Source organism: Cyprinodon tularosa, unplaced genomic scaffold, assembly GCF_016077235.1.
Source record: "Cyprinodon tularosa strain WSP-4 unplaced genomic scaffold, ASM1607723v1 ctg324, whole genome shotgun sequence".
Lineage (NCBI taxonomy): Eukaryota > Metazoa > Chordata > Actinopteri > Cyprinodontiformes > Cyprinodontidae > Cyprinodon > Cyprinodon tularosa.
In genome coordinates this window covers 186,757-211,007 of record NW_024039035.1, presented here as the reverse complement: position 1 = coordinate 211,007, position 24,251 = coordinate 186,757, and the positions used below count along the sequence as shown (strand labels likewise).

Genomic DNA, 24,251 nt, shown 5'->3' with positions numbered 1-24,251 from the left:
TGTTTTATTAGGAATCTTGGAAATAGAATTGGCCCTTCAAATGAATTCTTTAAAGAGGAAAATCCCTGCTAAAAATAGCTCGAGTCCACAAGAAGACAGCGGTGAGAGTACTGTAAAGGTATTTTGTTCACCAACCCCATGGAGTTCACAGGAATCTGAATGGAGCTAAGTAAGAGTAATTATGGCAACAATGTCAGAGACTGAAAAAGATATAAGACTGTGGTGAAGCTTGATCCTCCAACAGGAACACAACCATGAAAATATACCCAGACCAACTATAGATAGCTTTGATTAAAGCAGATATATAATGCTTGAATGGCCTAGTAAAAGTCCAGGCCTAAATCCAATGGATTTTCTGTTGTAAGATTTAGAGTTTGATATTCTTAGACATTTTTTTACAGCTGATTTGACTTTGCTCCCGATTGTTTTTCAAAAAATTTCAGTCTATAGATATATAGAGGTACCCTCATAACTGGCTCAACTCAGGAGAGAAGAATACATGCATAGAATACTAAGATTTCTATTCATGTAAATGCGAAAAGTCATTGCTTTGTCTTAGTTTGTCCCACAAAAATCCCAATAAAACACATTAAATGTCAAGCTCACCGCATGAGCTTAAACATGTAAATGTCCAAGCATTTGCAAGGCATTGCAAGATTGAATCACTGGATCAGCAGAAATCAATAAAAAAAACATAATGTAATTAAAGTAAGACTGACCAAGTTGGGTGTGTGCCATGAGGTCCGCAAGGGCTGTTGCTGCGGCGTTGGCGTTGAGGGCAGCGTGGGCGGTGCTGTTGGTGACAGATCTGCCTCCTGGGTGGGATGAGGTGGATGAAGCTGAGGAGGAGGTTGACGACCCCTGGATGACACGGTTGAACCAGTGTTCGACGGCTGGGTGGCTGTGGCCCTGATAGGGCGTGGACGTGCCTAGGCGTCCCTGCCTTCGCAGTGAGCCCTCATCTTCTGATGCTGAGGAGGTATCTGTGTTGAAGTGGTCAAAAAAGGGTAGAGTCAGAAGAGAAGGCAAGAAAACAATACTGTCCACAGACTCAACAGGAAGTAAAGGCAACAGAGGTTCAGTATCAAAAGGGTATTTAAATGAAAGGAAAAAGGCTATTAAAGAGAAAACTTTTTTTTTTTTATTAAAGGTATAATGGAGGATTTTTGAAAAGACCTGTCCTCTCCACTTCAATCTTTTTACAGGGATAGATTTTTGTCTTTCGTCATGTTAATGAATAATGGCTGAACACTGCAGCAATGCAGCAAAGAAATATTCATAATGCTGACCTAATTGTAGACTACTACAATGGGCTCTATGCAGAACTCCATTACTTCCTGAATTTAAGGCTACTCCTTTGTTTCCTGCCTTTCATTTTTGGATGAGCTGATTAAGCCAGTTGTGTTCATAGTTAATCAGGTCAGGCACTCCTGGATTAATCAGTCCATCCAGTAGAAAAAAGGCAGGAGTTACCTTAAGTTCAGGAAGCAGTGCAATTTGGTACAAAGAAATTAGAAAAGGCTAAAATCAGTATTGTTAAAGCTCATCCCCTGGAAGTACATCACACATCCTGTCATAAAATGAACAACTTACTAAAGAGAATGTAAGGTTATTTAAAAAATCTACTAATGTTCAGTTAAAGTCAAAGTCTCTGTTTTTGAGGCTAGAGTGAACAGTTGGTCTCATCAAAAATAAACCAAACAGGAAACCCTTCAAAGTAACATCAGCATAATTCAAAATAAATGCATTCATTTTCATCTTCCATACATGCCTGGCCTTTGAACAAGTTTATTTTGATTGAAAAACAGAAGGGCTGCCTTTGATGGATGTTATGCAGAAAACCAACTTCAGCTAGAGGGCTAAGGATTAGAAAAAATGATATAAACTAAATTATTGTTTCATTTTAATCATTATGAAATGACTAAATTTAAAACATCTTTAAATGTTAGATAAAAGGTTTTCAGCCTGTTGTTCATATGTAACAGCTTTAATAAGTTACAGAAACTGCTGACAGAAAGAAGGAGACAAACATTATGAGAACAGAGGGATTTAGCAGATTTTCGACCCGATGCGTGATCAGCACAAACCTGATGGATATTTCAGCTACTAAAACATTTTCATATGATTATCCTTTCTAATCACCCACAGAACAAATTAATGAATAAAAGGTTCACCAGCTGAGACACTATTAAGAGCTGCTGAAACTTGCATTTAGCTAATATTTAGTTTATAGAGGCTGTCAGAAGAGAGACGAAGGTGGTGGAGTTAGAACGAACCAATTTTATTTCTGCACAACAGTGGGGCTCCAGTGGGTTATCTCACATTTAGGATTCTGTTTGTTATCCCTCTGACCATCTCTGCTCTCTCTCAGACTCCAGCAGCTTTAACACAGTCAGAAGACGGTCAAGGGAAGGAGAGGATCAGGGAATACATTTTAAGCAGAAACAGAGGCAGAACAAAGAATGAGTATAAATCACCAGGAGACAAGATTGTATAAAGGAAGAAACTTTACGTCTGGGTCAGGTAGACGGTTGTTGAGATACGTAAAAATACATCAGATAAGTAGGATGTAAAAGCAGACTGTAACTAAGACCTTAGTTATCGCTGCAATAGAACAGTTGTTCTATGAAAACAGCAGCAGAATAATAAAGCTTCTATCTAATAGTAAACATGGAGAGGCAACCATAAAACTACTTCTACATTGGGTTAGCTGAAGAAAGTGAGAGTTACTCTGAAAACACCTATGAAAATTATCCCATCCAATCCAATTTTCCCTTTAATGATCAAAATGATTAAATATCTCTATTTATTTTCTTATCTAATTTAATAAATAAATAAGAAGTTAAATCTCCCTGAAGGTATATTCAATGTAAAAACTAGAATTGTCTAACTTTCTTTCAAAAGTAATTTAGGAATGCTATGCTCATGAACAGATGCACACAGATGCAACAGCTGTGCGATTTCAGTAAGATGGTAATGAGAAAAGTTTCATATAGTGATTTTGTTCAGAGGTTTTCCAGAGAAGAGAGAGATGGAGAGAGTATGAAACAGCAAATAACAGGAAGGCTGAATAGATTACAGCAAGGCTGCCACGTTTTGCTCCTTGAAGCTTTTTGTTCATAGAAAATGGATCTATGCACAGTTATATGCAGGCAACAGTTTTGTTTTTTAAATAAACTACTAATTGACCGTTATTGGAGCACATTTTCAGCAGGGGATGCTAAGGAAGCACACTTTGCTATGGCTACTGAATTTAAGGACAAACTCGCATACAGCCCAATGGCAGCGAGGCTCTCTGTATTTCAATTTGTTACATATTTGCAGGAGTTTCATTGGCTTTATTCAAATGAACCAGAGGAGATAAATAGAAAAACATGAGCAATAGCAGTAACTACAACAGCGACATAGACTACCTCACCATATTCTGAGAAAAGACTGCTTACCGTGTACTACCACAACTGTTGGTGGTGTTTGAATGACGTATATGGCATTTTTCACATTATTATGATGAGGAATAAGCTATAGCATATGGCAATCATTCCAAAGGTAGGCCTTAACGTTCAACTTTTAACTCTTTCTGTTGACTTTTTTCTCACTTTGTTTCACGTAAGCATATTCAGGTAATTCTCTGGTCCTCCCAGCAGTGCTGCAGCCCACCCACAGCACCCATCGTTAATAGTTAATAGCTAAAAAAAAATATTCTGTTACCTCTAAATCATTTGGTAACATTGATTTAGTAAAACCTTGAATTGCAGAGAATGCTCCATGGTATGTTATGACTTTCCCTTGAACTAACGGCAGTCATTAAATGAAGGCCAAAGCATATTTTAGTCCTCTCTTTATTTTATTATGGTGTTGCATTCGGCTTCATGAAAAAAATAGACTGGAAATCAGCCACAAAATGTAGACTGGTGCATCATTAATCTAAACAGAACAAGCTTCAGAATTCCTGTTTAGGATCTGGACATAGGTGGAAAAAAAAAACTATAAAAATTAAAATGCTATGAAAACTGAACAGGGTGGAAGAAATTATGCAACCTGTTAATCAAGGTTTAAACTTGAAGGCTTCAGAATCAATGCCTCTGAAGGGTACAATAGAAACCCCCAGGGTTAAAGTATGAAGACACTGACTCGCTCTCCCACTGAAACCTCAGCATTGAAGCTCTTAATCTGGTTACTTGCCCTGCCTTGTCCTTTCTTTTAATCCAAACCTTGAGAATCATGCTCTTCTTCACTCCCTGCACCCATACACCAAAACCACCAGCGCAGCAGTAATTGAGAGTTCATTAAGAAATCAAACCAAATTTTTTTACCGAAAAATTTGAAGAAATAAGAAAGGAAAGCGAGGCCTTGAAAACGCAAAACTTTAATACTAAATAAAGTGTCTGGAACTCCATAAAATTTTTACTCTTTCATAAAACGCCAATGAACTGAGGCACACAATATAAACAGTTGAAAAAGCGAGCAAAAGCTTGACATTTGGAGCCGAAGTACTAAATCTGATAACGCCTCCATGATGCAGCCCATGTGGGTAGGTCTGCCTGGGAACATGACGTCAAGAACTGAGTCTTTTATAGTCGCAAAGAATTAACATATTCATCAAACTACACACTTTCTTCCCAGAGGCAAATGCTTGGAAATATCTTTAATAATCGCTGAGGATATCAGAGGCACCATCCCACATGCCTGTGTTCATGGGACGCAATGAATCAAACGACTGCAGAGAGAATGTTGAAAGGAGGAGGGGTCTCACCTGGAGGGGTACACGCCTCGACTGAAGACTGAACTAACACAGATCGTCTCTTTGAGGGCATGGGCATCTTCCTCTCTTTGTACTTTGCCAATGCAGCTTGGACAGCCTCTGTGTGCAGATCTAAAAAATAACAAGCTTATTTCGGATGTTTGTAGTAGAAGGATTAATATTTTCAATTCTCTTGGAGAAGGAGCTGTTTCTTACCAGATCTGAAGCGCTCATCTCGGGCATTGCCGGCCCGGGACTTGTTATGTTTGGAAACTGGAAGAACAGCTTGGGAAGAGGCCTGGATTCTGTTGTCAATTTGCAAAGATGGATCTACACCTGCAGAGAAACAGAAGGAATGTTTACAGCAAGAAATAAAGCATCCCGATGTTGTAAGGTTTAGCTGTATTAGTTAAAGCACTACACTCTTTACAAAAGGTGCCTTGGATGGAATCAAACATGCTAAATATTTCTCAAACAGATCTAGTGTTCACAAGATTATTGTAATCCTCTAATACTTTAGCAACTAAGAAATGAGAGCGCGTTGACTTTAATTTAACCAGTATTTTTTACAGCTTTACAGCTGCTTCTGTCTTCCAATGAAGCAAATGCAAATTTCACAGATGTAAGTGAAGAGAAATTATTAGACATCATTAGTGTCAAGAAGTTGGGGTCATAAATGATTTACTAATTAGCGTCTTGCACGGTATGCTTCTCTCTGACATTTCTTGGTAAGTTTTCAGTTGTGCCATACTCTTTCCATTTTCAGCTCATGGATCAAACTGTTCTCTGTCAGATCCTCAGATCCTGGGATGTTGCTTCTATAACCTAACACTCCTTTTAACTTCCTCACAGCTTTACCACCTTTCTTTATTGTCGGATTCATTTTTGTAACACATTTACAGTGAAAAGTTGCTCTTCCTTTAAGTGTACAAACTAAGCCCCATTAGCATTGTGCAGCTTGCTGTTGTATCTACCTGGCTGGCCTATCAGTCACCCATCATTCCAGCCCAGCAATCTAACAGTCGGGGTTTTCAGGGGTAGCTTAGCGAGGATCAATGAGTCCTACACAGTCAGCAACTCCTGAAAAGTGCAGCAGCAGAAAAACAACTGTTTCCAGCAACATTTGCATAATTCAATTCAAGCTACCAAATCTCTGATTTCTGCAAACAAGCATTAATCATGTCAGATACTAAACTGAATAAAAGAAAATGAAATATTTATGGATGAATATTTTTGTGTTTGCCATGCAGTGCATGCCTTCACACATTCATATCAGCCAGTTTCCTTCGTCCCTCTGACAATCCGGTGACACGTCATTCTCCCAGGAGCTCCCTGAGGAAAACAGGTCTTTAAAGCGAGGCAGGACAGCAGACCCGGTTGCTGGGCAGAACACGCCACCCAGATACACAACATTCAGCCAATCACAGACTTGCCCGGTCACAACAGTTCTCTTTATTGGTTCGAAGCGTACCCTGATGAATTTATATCACCTGTCTAAAGCCAGCACTTGGTTGCTGTGTGCGTCAGGGTGATGCATGGCTGTGTATCTTTTCCTACATAACAAATATGACTGATTAATGACACAAACTGAGCAAATAGCTGTATTCATTAAATATATTGATGATATCCTATCCTAACACTAGGATTGGTAACTATCGGCAAAATGACATGCTTGAGATTTATCCAGTCATTAGGGGAAAATATGCCATCAAGGTTTATTTCTCTATAAACAAATAGATAATGAAGCTTTATTCATAGTAGTTTCTTCAGTTATTGACGTCTATGAGCAGCAGGAGCAGAATTAAAAACGTCCTCTAAGACAAACATAAATTAGTCTCCACATTTGTTACAGAAAAGAAAAAAGATTTTATGTTCTCCTTTCTTTGTGACTGACCAGAGTGCCAAATGTCTCCTTTTAAAGTTTCTTTCCAACTGTTAAATATGGGCACTAGCAGCACAGTCTCACAGCATGATGAACCTCCTCCATCTTTCCTTTGGGAAGACTGTCCTTCATTTATAGGCTTTATTTAACCAATATGGCGAGATGCAGACCCTCCCCCTGTAGTTACAGTACATTTTAAAGACTGCCTGGTGTATGATGCTACAGCTTCTTTTTCAAATGCTCTGAAAAAAGTAGATCTATTTGGTCTTTTCTATCAAACAATAGTGAAAACAGCTCTCCTTCTACACACTAGAAACATCCTTGAAAAATTTCTAATTGAGTCCTTACAAAATATGAAAAAATGACTCAACATAAAAGCCAGAGATTCAGCCTGACATATATTTCATTTATTCAATAAATTATTACCTCTCTACAGATATAGTCCACAAATCTGTGTTTATGTCTCTTGTTGCTGGGACAGGAGCAACAGATGCTCAACTTCCCCCGGAAGTGAATGTATGCACAGCACACTACCTGCATCAACTGCTGCTGAGCTTTTATTGGTGAGCAACAAGAGAGCATCCTGACTAACTGCCCCAGCTGCATGGGGAAGAACAGGAAGGTCCTGCGGTGTGTTAATGAGGTCAGCTGAAAATGTCGTCCAAACAAAAGCTACACCCTATATTCTAAAAGTCTTACTCATCCAATACCCCATCTGGTATAACATAAAGAATAATCTATAAAAACATGCAAAGTTTAGAAAGCAGCATCTCTTCATCTAAAGCTAAATTATTTTCCTTATAACCACTTTGTTTAACCACTTAAAGTATTCAAATTCAAATCATTAAAACAAAAAGCAAATTTTAAATGGTCATTCCATCTATTGTTTAAAAATGCATATTTTTTTATGCTTTGAGTTGTGGCAGGCAGTCATTGGACAAGAGGCAGGGCCTGGACACTGTTGGGTTCTTGAAGTAATGTTTATAGGCAGATGCCAACATTGCAGGCTCACCTTATTCCATGATTTCCAGATTTTTGAAAATGTTTTTTTGTGATTATTAAAGTGATTATCAAAGTTTTATGTGGTTTTCAGATCTATTGACTAATTATATTGGCAGCATTTAGCTGCAAAGCAAAAGTAGCAGCAGGAAAATATAACTGACAGAAAATACACAATACAAATAACAAATAATGCCATCAACTGTCAAAAAGCCCAAGTGGTTTTCAGAACAAATTTCAAAAAGGTAATGAAGGGGAATTTTTTAAGCAACACCGCACTCACAGTTTGACTGGAATATTTGTGCTGAATGAGTTTTTTTAATGAAATCACAAATGTAATGAATGTTTTATGGTATCTGATACCAACTGAGGGATTTAAATGAAGAACCAGAGAAGAACAAAAATAAGTAATGGATTGGCAGAATGAGGGAAATGGTCGGCCAAAGCTAAATAACCGTTCTGCTAATTCCAGAGGAGAAGCCCACAGTAAACTGGCTTCCACTAACACCTGTGGGAGCTGGCCAAACTGTTAACTACAGGGAGCAGATAGAGGATAAAGCAGCAGCAATTTCTCTGGGATTCACTTCAGACACTGGCAGAATCTACAAGGACCCACAGCTTCCAGCTGTGAGGATGAAAATACCCTTCACTGACATGCAAATGTGCATATTTATCATACTGACTGTGGCTTTAATCAGATATTCAATGTAAGATCCATTTAACTTCTCTAAGCATTCTGCTGGAAATCATCATTTACAGAATGAGGGATATTTCTTTTGTACACTGAAAGATGGTGTAATCCTCTTAAATGCATCAAAATATAAAATCAGCAAAAAATAGAAAAACATTCTCTACCTAACACTAAGTTCAGCTATGATGTCCTCTTTTTAAGCCTATAAGCCTAGAAGGTCTCCATAACCTCCTTAACCATCTAATCTAAGGTGTGTTCATCTAAAACAATACATGTTCATCAAACATGCCAAATATGTACTGTTTAAGCGTAGCAGCAGTGCGTACTGTAGCACTGACATAATGAAATACAAACTGAAAAAATAAACTCCACGTGTAATAAGGTGAACATCTTGCTCTGGTTTTTGAGTGATCTATTCGAATATTTTAACTTTCAGAGTAAAAATGTAAACAAATGCATAAATTATGTTATCTATACAAGGTCCGAATTCTACATATACTGTTCAATTATAGGCATAATCTCCTCGTGATAATTGGTGAATTATTCTTTAGTGAGCTGCAGATTAAGGTTCAATCTTTTGTTAGCTATCAGTTATAAGCTAACAGATATAACTTAAACATCTGAAGCAAAAACATTTACATTTAAATAAACTGGGTAGCTTCCTGCCACACACTTGATTTTTTAACGAACAATTTTCAATATAAATTAATGCATTGTGAAGGCAATATTAGAACCCTAATTTGTCTCATTAAAATAATTTCTGATTTGATTTTTAGATCACTGTGAAATAAAAGGAAGACTTAGACAAACTTTATTGTCATTTTATATGCAGAGATTGTTTGCAAAACAAAATTTAGTTGCCCACAGCTTGCAACAGCGAAATGAGCAGCTTAAAACAGAGAACTGAACATTACCGTTCTTAAGGCTTAAATATGTTGCAAAATGCAGTAGACATTTAAATGTGTCCTATTTAAAAGGATTATAATATTCATCACGTCGGTAGTGCAAAATAATGCAGAGTCCAGTTTAGAGTTCAAAAGTTCCACAGTCTGATGACGGCGGGGCAAAAGCTGTTGCAGAATCTGCTGGACCTGCAGCAGATGCTGCAAAGCCTCTTCCCACAGGAACCACTTGTGCCCATTGGAAGCTTTTGGAGCCGCCATGATAGAGTAGAAATAACGAACCACTGCCAGATGAATCAAAACCAGCAAATCCAATAAAATGTACATCTAATTGTGTTCTAAAAAATGGTTTTATGCTCAGTGAGGACAGAGAGAAAACTCACCAACAAAACATATCTTTAGAGGGGTTAAGGTGAGCTTTTAAGACATAAGAAAACTAACGACTGACAAAGGTAGTAGTGCTAGCATCACACTAATACTCTGATTTGATGTCAGCTATAGTGGTTCACTGCAAGAAGTAGATATAATAAAAAAATAACATACATTTAAATTTCCTAACTTCACTTTAGATCATCAAGATGCAGAAACACTGGATTAAAGTAGATTGGTGTTCCAACAATGAAATCATTGCTTTACTGGTTTACTGGATGGATAAAGCGGGCCATTGTTGAGCTGCTGGAATGGTCCTTACCTCAATATCATTGAAAGTCAGTTGACTATGCTTAAAAGCCAACTAGTTCACATGAGTTCTAACAATTGAAAAATCATCGAATTTCAAGTATAAAGCTCTCTGATGGCAAAAGGAAGTTTGTGGCTTTTCCAACCTACTAGAATCACTGCCTTAAAATGAATTCCATGCTAATGTGGTCAACTTTAACTTATCACCAACGGTGCAATCAAAGCAGTCCTTGATATTATTGATGCCCCAATCACCAAATCAGCAATTAAAATCTTAATAAATTGCATAGCCTTCTTTTTTCAAAGTTTATACTTAATGTGAAACAATGCAATCCCAGTAATGAAGGGGAAAAAATTAAGATATTTAAGACTGTTCAACCTGAAGTTCAGTGTCAGGCTTGCAGGCACACATTGGCAAAGCATAAATGTGTAAATCATAAAAAAAAAAAAAATTCAACCACTTCATTAGCATCTATTGATATATGAAATCTGAGTCAGTTTAGCATTTTTTAACAGTTGTCTTGGGTTTAATTATTTGTACTATTTCTAAAATGTTTCAAAAAGTTAAATATATGGAAAGAGTTTGTTTATTCTGATTTTAATTGGTCTCTGTATCCCACCTGTTATCATACATTCAGTTAAGTCCCGCCTTCTCTAGACAGCATCTATCCAGCAGGACGGTAAGGCTTACCTTGTATCTGTGGGATGTAAGGCGCCAGCAGCTTGCTTCTTTTTTTCTCATAGCCCTTCTGAGTGATGTCTCCTGTACGCACAGAAACAGACAGAGAGAGAGAAAAGATAGAGACAGGGAGGGGGGCAGAGAGAGATGAGTCATTAGCTTGGCTGTGGCCTGGTGCTCTGAGTGTTTTAATGTGCATAACGGCCTCAGGATCATGCTCCAAGCTGGTTAGACTGGCACCACAGGGCACCAGATCCAGGTTCTGGTTAATCACCAATAATTATTTCTCTATAATTTATAACGAAACGCATAATATCCAAAAGTTTTACCACATATTTAACTTGATTTAGGTCTAGGCCATTCGGACACATAAAATATCCTTTGATTTGAAACCTTTCAAAGAATGGCTGAATGTGCTACTTTGAACTCCCACCAAGTCTTTTATAGCTTACAATTTTTGTCCTTATCCAGTTCTTATGTAGACTTTCTTTATCATAACATGCACTACTTAGTGTTGGTCTATCACATTCAATTTCATTGAGGGAAGCAAAAAGGTTTCAGTTGTGATACAACAAATTGTGAAGCAGTTCTAGCAACATGAAATCCTTTGCAAGGCACTGTAAACAAATCTACAATCCTACTTATAACAAATGGGGCCGTTACTCTTGTTCTCTGGCCTCTAAGCCGATTGGGCACAAACGTATAAAAATGTGAAGGCAGGTGTTGTTTACAGTGCTGCCTACTAGTCCTGAGTCACCAGTAACAACTGAATGCCTGCACTGTTAAATGCCCAAGAGCGATGGAGGCCAGCAACAATACAATGCTGTCCGCAGACTAAGCCGGCTGACCTGACACTGACTCGTTCTGGTGATAAATTCCCTATTTGTGTGCGCGTGTGTGATCAGTGGATGTCTGTGTGTGTGCCAGCGTGTCTGTTTGCACACGCCACAGCAGCCAACCAGTTTGACAAACATACAATAGAGGCCCACTATTCTCTGCGACAGCTCCAAATTCTGGCCTTCGGCCTGTGAGGCCGGGCCCCATGGAGAACACACCGATCCACAGAGTTATGTCTCAGTAAAACTAGGCTTTTGATCCGACAACAAGCAGCTTTGTCTGAAAATATCATAGACTTGAACATTATATAAAAATCACACCTAACTATTGTCTTCCCAACAGCTATTGTTTCCCTGTTTCCACAAGACAAAGGGTTGTAATAAATACTGTTTGTCAGATGTATCATGGCAATCCAGTGTTACTAATTTGACAACTTAGGATTTATCTTGGCTTCTTTTTTACCTCTATAATAATAATAATAATAATAATAATAATAATAATAATAAAAGCCTTAGCTGCTGTAAAACTGAGCAATGTTGTTTATTGTCTTTGAGGACTTGTGGAGATTTTTGGTGAGAGAGAACCTGAGGTCCTTTTCCACTGTTACAAACTCTATTTGCCTTGTTTGGGTTCATGTTAACTCTAGTCTCCTATGGGGGGGTTTAATGTTACAATTAAGTAGGGGAGACTGGGAACATCTGCGCAAACAGTTGAAGACATTAGTTATTTTAGTATTAATTATAATATTAGTAACAAGTAGTGTTCTGATGTTGTGTTTTTCACACAAATTAGTACAGTTAGAACCAGAAATAATGCTGGTCGCAAGTAACCGAAAGTCTAGAAAATGAGTCGAGCTGTACCAAAAGGCTGAGTTGGTCCTAATGGGAAAGAGCCAATTTTTCTCACTCTTTCTCCCAGTCCTCACCCACTAGTCACTCTCAGCTGCAGTCTGAGCAGGAGAGGTTCATCCTCTGCATACTAGACTGCAGAATAAAGCCTGGAACGATGAAACTTATGAGCAGACAATAAGGTTAAAACCATAATCATATTATAAACAATATAATTTTTTTTAAATCTGAGATCTCAAAACTAAAAACTTTGTTTTTATCAATTTGGTAAAGACACATTTTCCAAAATGTCTATCTTAGTAATTAGTATGGACATTATCTGAACCTAAGAGTAAAGGGTTCCAACATTTCAATTGGAAAACTGCACATTCATGTAAAACAGTTTGCCCATAAATGGTGTGCATCAATGCGTTATTTACTGACTAAACGTTCTTCCTCTTTCTCTTTGAGGTTTAAGTACCACCAGAAGAGGGAAGCTGGAGGACCCAAAGGTCAATATGTGCCCTGCTGATTGGGGAATTACAGGGTTGGGTGGGGAGGGTACTGGAAGTGGTAGGGAGGACACAGATGGAAAGATAAATAGAGCACAGCTTTGCAGCTTTGCCCTTAGTCATGTACAGAAAAGTCTATAAATCCTACATTAAAAAAAAAATTGGAAATGCTTAAAGCAAAACACATCATCCTCTGACCACCAGATACTTTCTTTCTTTCTTTGAATCACCTTCAGTCTTCTAAGCAGAGAAAACAAAAGAAAAAGTGAAATTCTTTGACAAATGCTCACTTCTATCCCTTTCATCTGGAGTGAAAGCAAAAATCCAGCCACTTATTTTATTTAACCATAAATTCTGCATTATTCAGTCTGAATATCATCTACTGAGCATGAAGATAATCTTGTTAGAGCACTTGATACCTTTGTCTTTTGCTGTGGGTTATTGACTCTGACTGATCCCTGTTGAGACTCTCTGTCTTCTGGTTTACTGACAGGAGCTGCTCTTTCAGAGACGTCCATTATGTAATTATACTAAACTAGGATCTCCAATCAGACACATAGGATAGATGCTGAAACAGCGCAAAGTCCTCTACAAGGCAGAACAAACGCATTACTGAAATATAGAGACTATAAAACATTCTTTAAGCTAAAACAGAGTACACATTGTCCACCCTTCCCCATTAGCACCACAAATACAGCCTATTATCATCAGTGGCAGAAACTAGAAGCAGCAGCTCTGCAGCCAAGGCATCTAAAGTTCTGAATCTGTTTACATCCTCTCACCGTTATGACCGATTACAAAAGAGGAAGTACATTCAAAAGTGTGTGAAGCTTTGTGTGCATATCTGATTGGCAGCAACAGATCAAGGTCGTAATACCAGACCAAAACTCTCATATTGAGTGAATTCAAAATGTTAAAAAGGAGTTTAATGGATTTTTATTACTATTCCCAAGTGTTTTATTATTAATGTAATCTGGAAATAAAAACACTGAATGTCATGAATCTACCTATGATCAGAAATGCACCTACTTGAAGCATTATCAGGTATTACTGACAACTTTACTCTGAAGCAGATACTGCTACTAAATAAAGAAAGATAAAAGAGTCCAACTTAGGTGTTTTTACTCTCTGTCTGTGTGGCTAATAAGGTCTGAAGATGTACAGTTATGTTATAAGACTGTTTTTTTATGATAAAAGGAACAGGCAGCAAAAGAGAGCAAGACTTTTAGCAGATAACAGGAAGGCTAAAGAGAGAATAAAAAATAAGTGTTATCCTTCTGAGCCTTCAACTCCAGTCTAACATGGAACATTATGGATTTTGAAATGTTGGCAGCACCTAAGGTCTCCAAGAAATAAACATAAGGACTTTGTTTCCATTAATGCTAGCTCCAACAAATACATGAGTTACTTCTCTAGGATGCTAGAGAAGAATGTAAGTAATATACATTTAAATAAATAGCTTATTAAATTGCCATAAACTGATGTCACGTTTGGTTATATGTGGGTGTGGCTATTTTCTCTTTGTTAATTTGGTTGAGTTTACAATGTTCTTGGATATTTCTTTGCATTTTGTACAGCTTCCTGTTTTATTTAGAAAGACCTGTAGCAATTTTTTAGCTTTCTAGCCTTTTTTTTCCCTGTATCATCAAATTCTCAGTATGTTTGCTGCTACAATTATTTAGCTTTAGGGTATTTAACTATGTAGGTAATCTTTGCCCTTGACCCCACTTCATGGAAACTGAACCATAGAAAGAACATGGAAAATAAAAATAAAACCAAAATCATCATGAATGGTTCTTCATTACATTACAAAACATAAATAATTTCATAGAGAAAAGTGGTGTTAATTTTGTTAATAAATTGGTGTCTCTTCTGCAAACAACAGCTCCAGAAATCCTTAAACCGCTGAAAAAAATATTCCTGTCTGCAGCAGACTCTAACCCCCTCTTCTTGAGTGACCACGAGCCAGAAAGATGGCTCCACCCTTTCCACAATGTCAGATCCAGTGCCAGTCTGACCCATAAACGTGCCAACTCCGGTGCTGAGCCAGCAATCAAACTGTCTGCCCTTCAGACACAGAAAACCACAACTAAATATTTAAGCGGGGGGGGGACTACTCTCTGGGCTTGTGCATTAATTGCAGCAGAAAAGCAGATGTGACCAGCTGTCTGTCAGCATTAGCCCTCCTGCAAATTTGGCTTAGGCTTTACATGTTACTGTCATTTAAATATTTGGACTATTAAGCACATATTCACAGGAATATCAGGAAACAACATCATCTTATTTTAGGATGCAAAGTATTTTTCTGACTGGACCTCATCTGGTTATGTCTGGACATTCTCATCTGAATAGAAAAAAGGAAAAGTAGCATAGAGAAGCACACCACCAAAGGGAAAGCAGTTTAATCTGTCAAGGAACATAAATACTGTGAAGAATACAGTAAAGACAAGTAGAGTCACTCACAGAAGCCAGAGCGGATTTAAGTAGTCCTCTGCAAACAGAGCAGTGATGAAGAAAGGGTTCAGAAGAAGAGGCCGTCAGGTCAGCTAAGGCTAACCTGCAAGAGCAGTCTAACAAATTTGGCTGTCATAAATCACTCTTTGTTTCCTTTCAAAGTCAAAGAAGGAGAATGAACGAACCCCATCTCCCTCATCCTATCGTCCTTTCCCTCTCCTCCCTCTCTTTAACCCTCAGTTTGCAGCACCCCCTCTACATTCAACCCCCACCCCTCTCTCTCTCTCTCTGTTCACCATTTCCATCCATCCCTTGTTCACTCCCCTCCCAGCGAAGGTCTCCACAAAGCCAAGCTTGGCTGCAGGATTAGGGTGTCAAAGCAGACCCCTGCCCCCCACCTTTCCCACATACCGATCCCACACAGCACCTAAACTGTACAACAACTGTGAAACGCCTCCATTAGCTTGTTAGGACACGTTCTCACAATCACGTTACAAAGCACGAAGACAGCTTGTTAAAAAGCAGCGCAACAAAAATCAAAGCTGGATAATAAAGAAATGAACAGAACTATCAAGTAAAAGAGGAGCTTCGTAACTTTAAGTTCAAGGTTGTAAGTCTCCAGCAATCCCTAAAAAGTGCGGTGGGAGAAAGAAATCCAGCCAAAGGAAGCGACTGAGGGGTGAGATTAGGCTACCTTTGATGCTGAGGAAAATCCTCCCTTTATTTAGAGTGGCTTGAGATGGAGTACCCCAGGAGTCCCGTGGGTTTCCTCAGCCTCCTCCGATGTCTGGAATAGGGATAGATGTCTGCTGTGTCTGAGTGGCATCATCTGTATTTCATTTCAGAGCCACCTACTTGCCCTGTGGCAGACACTTTAGTGAGTATATCTGCATATGATTAAGCTAATTAATGTTCGGAGTGGAACTTTTAATGAATATAGCCAAACATTTCAGGAAGCAGGGTGAGAGAAAAGAGCCTCCTGTCTGATTATTTAGACCTTTCACTGCTGGGCTAACCAGCTTCACTGAGATGGTTCATGAGGAAAATTCTTTGCAAAATCCTTGAGTTCAATATTGTAAATAAGTAATAACAGTCAATATATAACAGACAATACATTTTTTTGTGGATATCAGCCAAGCATGTGCATACAACGATGAGAGGATGGTAAAAAGATAGTAAGAATGAAAATTATTCACACCTTAAAAGTTAAAGATTTATTTTCATCCATGTTTTCTCTGGAAAATACAAAGATACCTCCCAAATGATGATAACAAAAGTACAAGATGTATAATTATTGTGAAACAAATCATGTTTTTATTTCAATTTGAAAAAACACATGTTGAAGATAATTTTTTCTAAAATGCCCATTATTAATTTCTTCCATAATTCCTAACCAGCCTTTGGCATGTCTCTGATGGTAGTTTTAGACTTTCTCTCTTATGGGCTCTGAGTTTTTGAGGCTGGAAACCCTTTTTGTAATCAACCTAATCTTTATCTCCCTCCACAGTTTTAAAATCTTAATACTTCCACTCAAATAAAACATGCACAAATTTAAAGATTTAAATCCTAAAGTGTTTCATTGGTTAAAAGTGGAACGAGTGCACAGCTGCATGATTTCATAAAATTTGTGATGAAATTGCAATTTTGATTCGGTTTATTATGCATATCTCCTTGAAAGCAATGAAATATAAAAAATTATTTTGTCTATGTCCTTAATGTTATATCAAGCCTATATAGAAGTGAATGGGGGGGGGGGGGGTACGTCCCTGTTAAAACAGAATAAGTAAAAAAGAACTATGCATGTGTTCATGTTTTTATTGAAAAAGTTATGCATTGAGAGGAAGTGTTGCATTTAAGGGCGTGTTAAACCGCCTGTCCTAATAGCATGTTAGAGGGGATGTCTGAACTACACAGGACACTTTGTTGAGTCCAAACTGCTGCCTGTAAATAGCTGAAGAGCAGCTTTTTGGAGGGTGATGGACCAGACGTGTCATTGGGGCTGTCAACATGGCGCCCACACTCTTTGCTGTTCTGCTGACTTTGGCCACATTGCCTCAGGTATGTTCAGGCATCCAAAAACACCCGCCAGGCTTTGCCTGTGTTTAATCTGCACAGTTGGCTCTCCAGCTTACGGTTTGGAAATATTTATTTTCAGTCATTTATGGAAACATTCTGGCACCTGTAGACTAAATGGTTTAGTAAAATGCTGATATTTTTGGCTTTATTTATCATGCATAACACTATAAGACAATTACAAGTGAACTTGGAAAAAAATGAATTTGTAATGCAGATATGGCTCCCCTAAAGCAAACATCTAAAAAAAAAGGTAAAACAAACCAAACGATGCACCACAACTTTACGTTTGCAATTAAACAGTCAGTGTATGCAAACCTTTTTTTTTTTTTTCCATGTGTATCTTGGTCTATATCCAGAACATATTCTAAAGACCAAACCGCTTAAATGGTGGGTCAAGCATAAGCAAATGTAAACATTTAACACGTGTAAAACGATTTTCCAAATCAGAAACGTGGCTGCAGTATTTGCACATACAAAAAAAAAAAAAAAAAAAATGAATTGTATTTGTAATTAGCGCCTCTTATTTGGAATCTTACAATATCAGGTCCTAAGATATGATGGATTGAAAACCTGCAGCTTCCTGGTCCAAACATGCGTACAGACCTGCCTTAGGCCGACCTGTGAACATTTAAGTGCTTTAGTTCCCCTGGCCTTTAATGCCTCCTTAGGGCTGAAAATAACTAAAATACACCAAGACAAATAAACAGTTGCAAGAAAAGAATTGCATGGAGTCAAAGAATAACACAAAATACCTTCAAATAAAAGCTAGAGAGGTTCTGCAGAAAGAAGTGGACCAAATCCCCCCAGAGATAAGCGCAAACCTACAAGAAACTGCTGCGCTTAGCAGCATCACCTGTTCTACAGCTCTAATTAATATATTTTAGTTCAGCTTATGTCTCTAGATAAAAATTAAACTTAAGTTTAAAATGATAAGCTGTTATTTTATGGCGGAATAAATAGCTTTATTCTTCACTGTACTTAGAGTATTAGTGTACAGAACACAGGACAGGATAAACAAAAAAGCTAAATTTATTATGTATTTATATTACATTTTGGATCTAACAGAGAATTTATAGGTCTATGTGTTCATAAGGTTTGGACTCAGTCATTTAGAGTTTAGTTAAAATAAGAGCCTTGAATTAAGTTTCAGAGCTAAAAAATTTCCAAACACCAACGTTTCATTCACTTCCAACATAATACACGGTGGTTTATAGCAACGGCGTACTTGATACAAGGCCAAATGCTTTTTGATCAAATACTGAATGTAGCGCTCTGCTTCACAAAGCAGTGTGGCGATTTTCAAAATCAGAAAAATAAATCTTGTAACCTCAAGGCTATGAGAAATATGTTATTGCAAAGTCAAACAGAATGGCAGATAATAAAAATGCAATGATGGATCATTTAGTGTGAAAAAGCAGGAAGATGAAGGGTAAGCGTTGCAGAAAAGAGGGGTTGATTAAAGCTGATGGGGAGACTGGAACCTGGAGCCAGCTGGAGAAACGTCAGGAGGTGGACCTAACTGGGAGAATTTCAGGCACAAAAGGAAGAAATGAGGAGAAAAAGAGAGATAAGGGAGGAACAACGAAGGACATGATTAAAAGGTAATGACTTCCTCCTCCTCTCAATAGACGCACGTGCTGCTAACACACACCAAAAACACACGCACACACATTATCTGATAACTCTGATCCTAAAGCGCCCCCTCAGCTTCCATCCATCAACAGCTCCAATCACAGCATTGCATCACTTTTAATTAAGTATTGCCAACCAATTAGGAGAGTGAACTAACCCTCCATTACACTTTGTCAGTACGTAAGCCCCCTCCAAGAACTCATCACATACGAACACATATACACACTCAAAATCCCCCCTCCATCCCTCAGGCTCAGTATGGCTGGTGAGCAGACAGACAGCGTGAATAATAAGACATTAGATGCAGCGCTGCTTTACACTGGGGAGCCTGCAGCTGTGCACTGTTTCTGGGAGCAGACAAGTGGGGCAGCCATAATTAACAGTCTCAAATCAACACCATTACTATATGCATTGGCATCAGAGAAACACACAAGCTGCTTACATCAGAACTGAAAGAGACAAAGAAGCACGACCACACAGCACCAATGGCAAGTAGGTATCAACATATTAAATGCTTGGAGGAGTCAAGATAACAGGAGGAACATCTTATTATTCCCTGATTACAGAACTTTAACCTTTTCTCATTTAACAATCTCAAATCTTTATATATATTTTTACTGAGGTAAAGGGAACAACAGAAGAAAAAAAAGGTTAAGTTTTGAGGGGGAAGGAAAATGCTGGATGGGTTAAACTTTTTGGCAGCAGTTTGGGGTGGTTCTTCTTGGATAAGAAAGCTAATCAGAGTTGGCAATAAGATGGACGAGGGTAAATACTAAAGAAAACATTTTAGGGCTTTCACCAGGATTGTGTTGCTAAAGCTATAGCCAGAGCCACAATGATAAAACTTGCATCAAATTTCCTACAGGTGACAGAAAATTGGGGGAGTGGTGGCCTAGTGATTAGGGCATAGAGCTTGGAATCCTGAGTTTGTGAGTTTAAAACCCACACCGCTACAAAGGCATCGCAAATGGCAGCCCACTGCTACCCAAGGGGAGGAGTTAAATGCAGAGAGTGAATTTTGTTGCGCTGTACTTGTGACAGTAAAATGTCAATAAAAAGCTGGAAACAAAAAAAAAGATCTGACTTAAATTCTATGAAGAATCAATTTGATCCAGTTTTACAACACAATGCACTTTACGGAGACTATTCAATCGAGTCATACAGTCAGATTGATGAAACATTTTCCATCTAATTAAACCCAGCAGATTGCATCGAATCACTGACTTTGCAATCAGCTGAGCCAAGACCTAAAAGACAATGTTCACGGCTACTGTTTATCCTGTCTGACTGGACTTTAAACCATTGCATAGAAATATTTCACACACAAAAAAACAGTCCTTTAGATGTGCACAGCTGATATACAGCAAAAGACACGCAGCTTCAATTCCAGCAAATGGTGACTCAACATGAAAGTTCCTGCCGATTATTTTATTCATTCATCAATGTTAACATGTCTTCTTCCTTTCACTCACCTGAGAAATGTTTTATTTGTCTTTTTTAAATCAAATAGTTGAAAGTCAATAATTCAAAATGTTCAAAAATTAAACTCTAAAGAAAACTGGACCAACCGGATAGAGAAAGTGTTCAGTAGTGTCCTCCAGTATGTAAATGCAGTACACTGTTGGTGCATAAGTGAGTCGCATTGGCCTGGCTCCTTTCCAACCACGTTCATCTCAGCTCCATTTCTACAGACGACTTGCAGAAGGCACTGAGCTGCAGAGCAACCGAGCTATGCTGCTATTCTGGCCCTCAGCCAGAACCTCACCATGTGCAAACTAGTGTCTCCTCTCCATGAACTGCAGCAGCACAACTAAACACACCACAGGAGCAATATCTACTGAAACACAATCAAATTGTGACATCTTTATGGCATCAGCATGTTCACATTCTCACTGGAATCAATAACAGAAAGTAAAGAATATCATGGTAAAACATGACTGTCCTATTGTTTGAGTGTTTTTCTGCAGCCTGTGGGATTGGTGCGTGTGTTCATGTGTGATTTGTGGAGCGAGACATCTGTGTGACAGGCGTGACCTGTGCAGGAGCCTCAGTGTTAACACGCTGCCCTGAAATAAGAGTATATGTTCAAAGCTGGAGCGCAGCATTCAGTCCTCAGCAGCACTGAAGCTGAATAACGTATGCTTCGCCCTTAGAGCTGCAGTGCCAAGCTCAAGGACTCGCGGGACATTTCAGTCATCCACTAACATGTTTATACATCAGCTCTCAGAGCGGAGAAAGCTACAGGATCAGTCGTGAGCTGCAGGAAATTGTTCAGGCCCTTACTTCTCTTCTGATGCTGTGTTTGCTCTGGAGGCTGACACTAAATAGCAAAAGTTTTCACAACAATGTGAAAGCATCAGTCAATCGGTTCCCCATTAAAAGCTTGTGTCACTTTTGACTTAATTTCTCCCAGAAAATGACACAACTGCATTATGTACTAAGGCATCTATAGAAAACAAGTAGCTATGAATTTTGTTTCAGGGAAAAGATCTAAAAAAATAACTATTAAGGAATCACCTGTTTTTTGGTCGCTTTCCTAAGACAGAAGATTTCCATTTATTCCATCTCCCAAATAGTAGGCAGAGGCACCATGCAGCAGCTCCAGTATACACCTAAATGAGCAAAATCTGTTGACTGGTAACTAGTCTGAAGCCTCCAGATCTGTGGCTTCTCCTCTCCTCGCTCCTTTGCGCGGTCTTAGAGGACGTGAACAGATTTATTGTCTTCTTTTTTCGCCTGGTTATTACCATATGAATGGTCATGTTTCATTGGCTTGACACAAGCTCAGCCATTAAGCTCCTTGCAGATATATACACACACACAAACATTTCTTTTTTTTTTTTTTGCTGTATAGAGAACCAGGATGGTGGGGGTGGTTGCATCTCTACAGATGCAAGACACCGCAGTTTCTGTTCGCGAATGCAAAAATACAATTAGTGTGTTAGGTAGCCAGTAGCAGATGTTCTTATATATGAGAGAGTTGGCACCAATGTGAGATGAAAACAAACCTACATTCATAACTGCTTAGTCAAAGACCCGATCAATTTTCACACTGCAAAAAGTATGGTTATCTGTGTTTGTTGGCATCAACTGTTGGCATCATTTAACACAACCGCTTGTGTTAAATGTAAATGTCCTCAATTTGATCAGAATAGATTGGTGATCGGCAGGCTGAGCTTTAGTCTAAAGAATAACTTTTTATTGGTTTGAATTTGAGGCAAAAACACAAAAACTGTTTTGCAACTTTTGATGTATACGCATCAATAAAGCTCTGTAGCCAACATTTTGACTGATTGATTGACTTTATTGATCTTTACTCGTTACATCAGATCAAATAGCCAAAGGAGAAGAACAATGTGCCAAAGGAAGAAAAAGGTGCATGGCATATATACAGTACAGTATATACAGTGCATCCACATATGACAGCTATTTTTTTATTTTTTAATAGGATCATTATACAGGGTTGTTGCACAGGGTGTTTACACGGGTATTTATATTTATATATATATAGTTATTGCACAGGGTATCAAATAGTAATTGCACATTATACATTGTAAAAGTTATCGCCATTGTAGTGTCGCATTGTAAAGTCTGGTTGAAGCAGGGATGAATGAATGACCTACAAACAGGGTGTAAAAATCTTTCACTAAAGGAGCTGCTCAGCTCCTCTACAGACTGGTGCAGAGGGTGAAAGTGTTGTCCATTTTCCAGGGGTTATAAGTACTTTAATATGCCGTCTGAACATTTATTTTCTCCCTTTATTTGTAAAAATTATCAGAAAAAAAGTTTAATATTCATCAAACATTAAACTTAGCAAGTGAAAACACAAAGAATACCTGAATTTCAGCCAAAAAAGCCTAATAGGTGCCTCAGTGATTCACGTTAAATGTGCATCTTTAAACTAGATCATACTAAAGCTCTCAGGAGCACCACTTAACAAAATTAAGAAGAAGTAATGACTAACTTCTGGCATGCTAACTGCCTAAACAATTATCTTTTTTCAATTTTATTGCCTCAAGTGTTTAGAGTCACTGAAATCCGAAAACAAAGCTTATGTATTTTTTCCAACATTTTTTATTCGCCTCTTAATAATTTGGTGCGGTAAATTATAGGGTTTAAAAAAAAAAAACATTGCATCTTCCTGTTTTTCCAGCACCCAGATATGTTTTTCATGCTTTAGTTTCAAGACAAAAGAAAAGAAAGAGAAAAAAAGGGAGATATTTGAAAAACCTTGGCTGGGAATCAAACCAAATTCAGCAATGTGACTGTGCAGCAAGCATCAATCTAACCACTGACACATAAACACCCTTTTTCAAAAAATTGTATTATTTTTTTACAGAGATTATCAAATATCTCCTAGGTTAAGATTCCTATCTGGCTAATCTAATGATATACATCAATAATCCCAACTGATAGTTTTCTGCATAAACTGTTCCTGAATATCAGATGAGTGTAGCCTCCAAATGTGTTTTTTTTTGTATATAAATGAATAACTTTACTCGATTTTACTCATTTTACCTAAACCACAGGTATACTCTTGCATGTTTATTCCTAGATTTGCTCTCTTTAGTCCAAAAAACAGCTTATGAGGCTCATCTCTCCAGGCTGCTGGACAGGATGACCACAAGCTTCACCTCATTTCCCACACCATCTGTTCCTTTCTTTCCGTCTCGTGTCCTCTCTGAATTAGAAAGCTGTTATTCTGACACCTTTAAATATGTACTAAAAGGTGCCACATACACATACCTAAATATTAATTTATTACGTTTAGGGTCACTTTAAACTTGTTCTACTTCGTTTTAATGCTTTACTTTCAAAGCCTGCCATCAGATTGATGCCTTTTTTATTTATAGTTCATTAAAGTACAATGCCATGCATGCATGAGTACGAAAAAAAACAAAAGCTCTGGCTTAAAAGATGTTGGGTAAGATAACAGAATAAAATCACATGAAGTTTTCAAAGCTGGATGTATTACTAATGACTCATTGCTGGAATAAAAGGTGGTTCTCTAAATTTTTGACTTACAGAGGCTAAAACAAGATTTCTAAAATATTCTTTTTTTTTCTGTGGTTGTACCTTGGTGCAGCTGTTTGCACTGCTGTCTTATAGCAAACAGGTCCTGGGTTCAGATCCTGCCCTGTCTGGAAACTCAGTTCAAGTTAATTGGGCTCAACCCCAAACCAGTCCCTAAACACTTCCCCTAAACATTTACCCTTCTTTCCTGCAGAGGGTCAGCCACATTAAGGGCCGTCCGAAACCATGTAGTGTGTAGGGAGATTGGACCGTTCAGAACATAGATAGCGAGTCTTGATGCAAGGCTCGCCAGGATTTGGCAGCATGT

The 24,251-nt window shown here is 38.2% G+C and overlaps 1 protein-coding gene across 3 annotated transcripts in view; it reads right to left on the bottom strand.

The window, feature by feature from the left end:
• Nucleotides 1-24,251, bottom strand: part of dip2a (disco-interacting protein 2 homolog A) — a 102,768-nt gene that overhangs the window by 34,502 nt on the left and 44,015 nt on the right. For all 3 annotated transcript variants that reach the window (XM_038293346.1, XM_038293347.1, XM_038293349.1), the window contains exons 2-5: nucleotides 10,585-10,656; nucleotides 4,958-5,077; nucleotides 4,754-4,873; nucleotides 720-983 (exon numbers count right to left, since the gene is read on the bottom strand). In XM_038293346.1, coding sequence (XP_038149274.1) covers nucleotides 720-983; nucleotides 4,754-4,873; nucleotides 4,958-5,077; nucleotides 10,585-10,656 — 576 coding nt within the window. The remainder of the gene's footprint in view (nucleotides 1-719; nucleotides 984-4,753; nucleotides 4,874-4,957; nucleotides 5,078-10,584; nucleotides 10,657-24,251) is intronic.